This window comes from Lycium barbarum, chromosome 1, assembly GCF_019175385.1.
Source record: "Lycium barbarum isolate Lr01 chromosome 1, ASM1917538v2, whole genome shotgun sequence".
Lineage (NCBI taxonomy): Eukaryota > Viridiplantae > Streptophyta > Magnoliopsida > Solanales > Solanaceae > Lycium > Lycium barbarum.
Genome location: NC_083337.1, coordinates 166,524,377 through 166,531,284, shown reverse-complemented (window position 1 = coordinate 166,531,284; position 6,908 = coordinate 166,524,377). Strand labels below are relative to the sequence as shown.

The following is a 6,908-nucleotide window of genomic DNA, read 5'->3' as shown; positions in this document are numbered from 1 at the left end:
TAAAAAAAAATACTAAAAATCAAAATTTAATCTTTGTTTCCTAGTAACTATCGATTTCAACTTCCAGATGAAAAATTATACACCAGTTTCGTTGTTTCTTTGCTGATATCAAATCTTCTACAACCCACATTGTTTTTTGTTTATTCATCTTTCTTGTTTGAAGCACATAGTAAAAAGCTTCAAATTGGGACTCCAACTCCTAAAATTAATAGGCTTTTTGCTTCTTCAAGCCCGAAGATTGGTCTGGATCCATCTTTCGACTTGCATGCATTCACTCAATCTCTTGTTAAGGAAGATGGAAAACAACTTATTGCTACCCCCAAGGTAGTTCAACAAAAAATGGTTACACAAAATGATGGCAAAAGGAAGGGGAAAGAAATTTCGCTTGGATTGTCAAACGAAATCGCTTCTAATTCTGATTTTGAAGATGAAATTGCTTCTCCTACTTCTAAGAAAAAGAAGGTTGACAGTGGTAAAACATCAAATCCGAAGAAAGAAAATGAGGTTCATATATTGTTTTATAAAAAGAGGTTTAAAAGGGTCAAACATCAAAGAGGACCCGTGCAAAACCGAAATTGAAGGTAAAAAACAAGTATTTATTACTTTAATTGTTGTTTATGGTCAAATTAATTGGTATGAAATTTGGATAGAAAATGGTATGTCTCATGTTTATATTTGGGTTTTATTATTGGTGTATGAATGTTGTATAATTTAGGTATTTTTATTGTATATAAACCTCAGCCATATATGATAGACATAATTTTGTTATATTTTCAGTATATTGTTCATTTGTGGTTAATACATACACTTTTTATACACCAATAATACATTCAATGTTATAAGCTTAAAATACATATACTGTACTAAGCTTAAAATACATATACTTTAATTGTTGTTTGTGGGCAAAATAATTGGTATGAATTGTGTATAGTAAATGGTATGTTTCATTTTTAAATTTGGGTTTTATTATTGTGTATGAATGTTGTATAATTTAGGTATTTTTTTTGTATATATACTTGAGCCATATATAACAAACATAATTTTTATATATTTTCAGTATTTGTTCCTTTGTGGTAATATATACTCACACATTTAAAATACATTCACTGTTGTAATCTTTAAATAAATATAAAGTTCTAAGCTTAATTGTGTATTATTTAATCGTTTCTTGAAAAGTTATGCATCGATATTCTTAATTCTGAGTCGAATAACATGCCTATGAAAAGGAATAAAATGCTACTATTCTAAGTCCTTTTCAGTGTATCAGATTTTTTTGTAGTTTCGAGTTTGTTTAGTAATTTGTTATTTATTATATATTCAGGTAAAGAAGATGCAAACGAGATTTTGTACTTACACCAACATCAAAGCTATTGAGCATATAAAGTCGCGACTAAAGTCTAAGAAGCAATTGCAGATGTTTAGGGAGTTCCCATTTGGATATTTTCTTGATTTACCGAATATCAAGGTTCACCCACAACTCATTCGCAGCTTGATGTATGGGGAGATTGATAATGATAGAGATGATATGTTTATCATCAAGTTGAATGGGGAAGAGCTCTATTTTAGGATAAGAGAGTTTGCCATTATCAGTGGTTTGAAATGCGGCATGCCGAGTGAATTTGTTCTGGACCATAATTCACCAAATAGGTTAACGAATAGTTACTTTCCCAATCAACAAAGAGTACTAAAGAGTGAGTTGATAAATTTTTATGAAGGAAGCATTTGCGTGGGTGATGACGATCTTGTAAAAATCTTCATTCTGTATTTTATTAGCACATTCCTATTCTCAACTGAGCCTTCCAAATCTTACGTATCTAGGCTGCTCTTTGACTTAGTTGAGAATGGTGAATATAGGAACTATCCTTTGGGAAACGATTGTTTTAACGAAACTCTTGGTTCTGTTAGTCACCAATTGAGTGGTGATCCATCGTATTATAGGGTTAGGGGCTTTCAACTTGCTTTGCAGGTTTGGTTTTATGAATGTTGCTCGAAGGTTGATCCTTTTGTTGCTACTCGTATTGGAAACCACATCCCTCGTATTCTTAATTGGCAAACATCCCAGGATATATTGTACTTTGACTATCTGAAGAGGGGGATGTTCAAAACTTATGGGAATCAGGTAAACAAGAACACTTGCAACGTCATACATACATATTTCATTCACTTTTAATACACGTTTTAAATCTAAATGTTTTAATAGACTTGCTAACCTGTATGAATACATGTGTAATTTTCTGTTTTTGCTAGGTGGGTTTTTCCAACAGCACACCAGCAAATGATGAATTTCCACTTCTCACTGAGTTACCAGATGTGCCACGACCACATACTACCACAAGTGATACACCATCTGTACACGGTTCTGAGTTTGAGGCATTGAAGAATGAGGTTGTAAATGTACGTATCGAATTCACTATTTTTTTTAAAAGGTATGGAATGATTATGATTCGGTTAACACAATCACTAATTGTATTCTACATCTTTATAGGTTCGTGAAGATTTGAAACTATTTCAGAAGAAGGTATTTGTCGGATATTATAAATTATAAAGTTCATTATTTATTTTTTCTATTGAAATAAACAAATGATCATAAATTAATTGTTTACTGCTTATTTTCAGGTAGAGGATGATTTTAAACAGTTGAAGCAACACTTGGATAAATCAATATTGGATATACTTACAGAGATTAAGTCCTCACATGGTAGGCAAACGGAAAATAATGAATATGAGGTTTTTTTTTTTTAAAAAAAAAAAAACTTAGATGGTGTATCCTCTATATTATCAATCCAATTTTAAATTAATAAAGCATACATTAATATACAGGGTACCAGAGGTGTTAAGGTTGTAGATGGAAAAAGAACTCATACTGGTGACCAGAATGACAAGTATCATGACATACAAGCTAAGGTTGATGAACTAGCGGCTATGGGTGCGGTTGGTGGGCATGATGGAAGTGTGCCAATATCTGGTCAAGCTGCAGCATATTTGAAGACCCAAAGTAATCCTTTGATTTCAAGTAAATTACATTAATGTCCTTCATATTTCACACCCTTAAATAGATATATCATAGATGTATAAAATGTGTATGAATTGTTTTTTTCAATTAATATTTTTTATACTTAATTATCATACATATTTTGTATTAAACGTGTAGCTGATATGCATGCTAGAATTGGTGAAGCATGTGACAATGATCGAGATGATCTAGAAGCATTGAAGTGTCTACATGATCAAGAAGAATTGAAGATTCAAGGTCATTCTTTTGCTTCATATAAATTTCTTAGAATCTGCCATACTTACACCCTAAAAAACATGTATGAGAACTGTATATAAAGTGTATCAACATAGCTTCCAATTAGTAGAGAATATATTGGCATCATTTCTCTAGGATTTTTCATTTTAATTATTTGACAATTGAAAATTACTTTGTATGAATGTATGATCTAAATAGAGTTTTAGCTCAAACTTTTGAGTGTAGTCCATTCGGTGTTAATTATCTTAGTGTGTATCATATTTCTCACCCATAAATCCATCTATGAAAACTGTATAAAAAGTGTAGCAAAAAAAATATTTAGTTATCAAATCAGTATTTAACTTCTGGACATATCTATTGATGCAAAATGTAGTTGGTGTGCATGACGGGTTCGATGGAGCCGGTGATAATTGTCTATTTCATCAAGAAGCCTCAATGATTCATACTGAACATGTTCCTAATTTAGGTAACGACTTCACTCTTCATTGAAATGTATTTGTTTGACAGAGGGTTTCATGCAGTAGCTTTCCATTTACTTTCATGTATATATCTTATAGTATATGTGTTAATACTACCTGATAGCTTTCATGTACATTTATGTTTGACTTGTGATTTGTCTGAATCATGAACTTATTGTGCATGATGGAGATGATAAATTGTATAGATGCTAACACTGTTAGTTTCATACAGTTTCTAAAGATTTATTAAATATATTGTATTAAATTTTTTGAAATTTTGAATTTTTCAGATACTTCTTTTGATGATGTGGTTGTTGGAATTGATAAAATGGGTAGTTTCTGCAATTCTATCTCCAAAACCCTACTCTAGATGACATTGAATTGCCTGCATATAGCGAGACCCAGATTGTTGCGATTGAAAACAATTACTATTCTAACAATGTCACTCATGAACAACAGCCAAGACTCAGAAAGATTGGAAAATACAGATCATCTCCGTATGTTGGTTTTAGTTCAGCTGGCAGCAGCTCGGGTAAATCACCTATATACTTCAACATAAAACATCCTTTTGCAAATTACAACGGATTCGAAGTTGATGATGCACTGCTCAATGAATTTACATCTTGGGTATAGGCTAAAGTCTCTAAACGGAAGAACGGGTATGTATAAAATGTATTATTTATTTAACTATTTCTCTTGCAAACATTTACAGTTTTGGCATTCCAGAATTTCAGCATACACTTTAAATGACAACAAGATTGTCAATCCTTATGATTTGGGAGTTAAGAAAGTTGACAAAATGGAGTGTTCTACAATGTCATTCAAACTGGGAAAGCGTGGGAAGACTCGTTATGTTGTCTCCAAACTTATAAACAGATAATTTTAAAGGTGCAAACTGAATCTGATTTGTTTATTTATATTTCTTATATGCTGTATGAAAAATACTTTCAAGTTGAATTTTTGGGTGGTGCAAGAATGGTAGTTTAAGGTTGAGATGGTATTAGGATATGTGTGTGGCCATTGTTGGCACAAGTGTTATGCGGATTATATGATTTTGACGTTTATATGTATGAAATTTGTGTGGAATGTTGTTTTGAGATATCCATATGTGTATGAAATGTGCATATATCAATATGTATATTATAAAAACTGATAAATGACTGTTAAACTGAATACTTTATAATAGAAATACTTTACCATGTCTCACTTATATTTTAATTGACATCCTTTTTTCAGCATGTTGATGTCACTATGTATTACTTGAGGGAAAAGGCAAAGTATGGTCCAAATAACCCAGTGAGATACACAACAACGGATTGTTTTTTCATAAAGTGGGTTGAGGCTATCCACAAGCAGTACAAAGAATACAAAAATGATAAGCGTTTTATTACTGCTGATCATAATGTGGCGAAAATTATTCGTGGGTTTAAACTGATTGCAAATATTGCTTGGAATAGAGTTGATAATGTGTTCATCCCAGTCAATCTAAGCGAAGAATACCATTGGGTGTTGGTTGTTTTATGTATGAAAAGAAGGTGTCTCTACGAATATGATTCATTCCCGGGTGGGGCTATGCATACTAATTCAATTCGAGAAGTTATTGAAAGGCTGGCCAACATGATACCTCTCTTTTTCAATTGCACTGGATTTTATGGGAAAAGGAATGACATAAACTGGATGACTGAATCAGCATATGTTGGGAAGAGCTTTGATGATCCTTTGGAATATGTCTTTGTGGATAATTTGCCAGAACAACATCTAGAGTCTAAGTATGTATCTCTACTTTATATAATGTTTTTAACATATTTGAATAGTGTTCATACATATTAAATATTTAACTCATACATTATGACCGTGGTTATTTACAGTGATTGTGGGTTATACACATGTGCATTTACTGAATATATCAGCCAAGGTTTATTTGAAATTTTTGAAGACGATTTTGATGCCGCTCTTCATCGTCGGAGATATGGTGCCCTGCTATGGGATTATGCAAGAAAAAAGCAGGCAGATGGAGCTATTAGTGAGAGTGAAGTAACACGAAATGTTATCAGCAGATTGGGTGGTCCAAAAATTTGCAAGGAACCAGTACCTGAAAGGAAGAAATTACCGAGACTGAAACGAAAAGTTTAGAAATTTTAGAATTAGTGACTAGTCTTTAGTTTGTTGGTGTATGAAAGATGATTTTTGTTGGTGTTGGCCTAAGTAGTTGACTGTTTTTGTTGGTGAATTAAGTTTGCTTAATATGATACTTTTATTATTCTTACACCTTATATCATAAGTTTTAAATTTGTTTACCACTGTAGTTATGTTAATACAGTTCTTAATTTTAAATATATTAATATACACATGTTTTCACATAAAGTATATAACCAACATTAAATCAATGATCCACCATATTTGTTCTCTAATACACAAAATATACAGTATCCCTATACCAAATTTGATATTCTAATACACAAAATATACAATATCCATACATATTTCATACATTATTTATACAATAATGATACAGTAAACAAATAAAATTCTACCAACTGAAGTTTTACACATTATTGATACACTAAACAATATAAGATTTTATACATCATGAAACGTGTTTTTTTATATATATATATAAAAATATACAGTATCCATATACCAAATTTGATCCTCTAATACACAAAATATACAATATCCATACATATTTCATACATTATTTATACAATAATGACACAGTAAACAAATAAAATTCTACCAACTGAAGTTTTACACATTATTGATACACTAAACAATATAAGATTTTATACATCATGAAACGTGTTTTATATATATATATATACACTAAACAATATAATATTTTATACATCATGAAACGTGTTATATATATATATATATATATATATATATATATATATATATATATATATATATATATATATATATATATATGGTGCATACATTATTTATACAATATTGATACACTAACAAGAATTTTGTTCATTCAATAACATAACACGTTTCTTTTATATGAAACATGTTATGTGATACATTATTTATACAATATTGATACATTAAACAACTAAAGTTCTACCAACTAAAGCTCTTCATACACTATTTATACAATATTGATACACTAAACAACTAAAGTTCTACCAATTGAAGATTTATACAATATTGAGTTGTTAAATAGAATTCCATGATATTTCATTAGTTTTGAT

At 30.5% G+C, this 6,908-nt stretch overlaps 2 protein-coding genes across 2 annotated transcripts; both read left to right on the top strand.

Annotated features, from left to right (window-relative positions):
- Window positions 1-2,545, top strand: LOC132617703 (uncharacterized). Its single transcript, XM_060332777.1, has 4 exons — window positions 1-581; window positions 1,322-2,119; window positions 2,248-2,394; window positions 2,486-2,545. The coding sequence occupies exons 2-4, from the start codon at window positions 1,331-1,333 to the stop codon at window positions 2,543-2,545; spliced, it is 996 nt and encodes a 331-aa protein (XP_060188760.1). The 5' UTR covers window positions 1-581; window positions 1,322-1,330.
- A 2,412-nt stretch (window positions 2,546-4,957) lies between these two features.
- On the top strand, window positions 4,958-5,947 carry LOC132626390 (uncharacterized). Its single transcript, XM_060341249.1, has 2 exons — window positions 4,958-5,477; window positions 5,577-5,947. Exons 1-2 carry the CDS (start codon window positions 4,960-4,962, stop codon window positions 5,839-5,841), a joined length of 783 nt encoding a protein of 260 aa, XP_060197232.1. The 5' UTR covers window positions 4,958-4,959; the 3' UTR covers window positions 5,842-5,947.
- The last annotated feature ends 961 nt before the right edge of the window (window positions 5,948-6,908 follow it).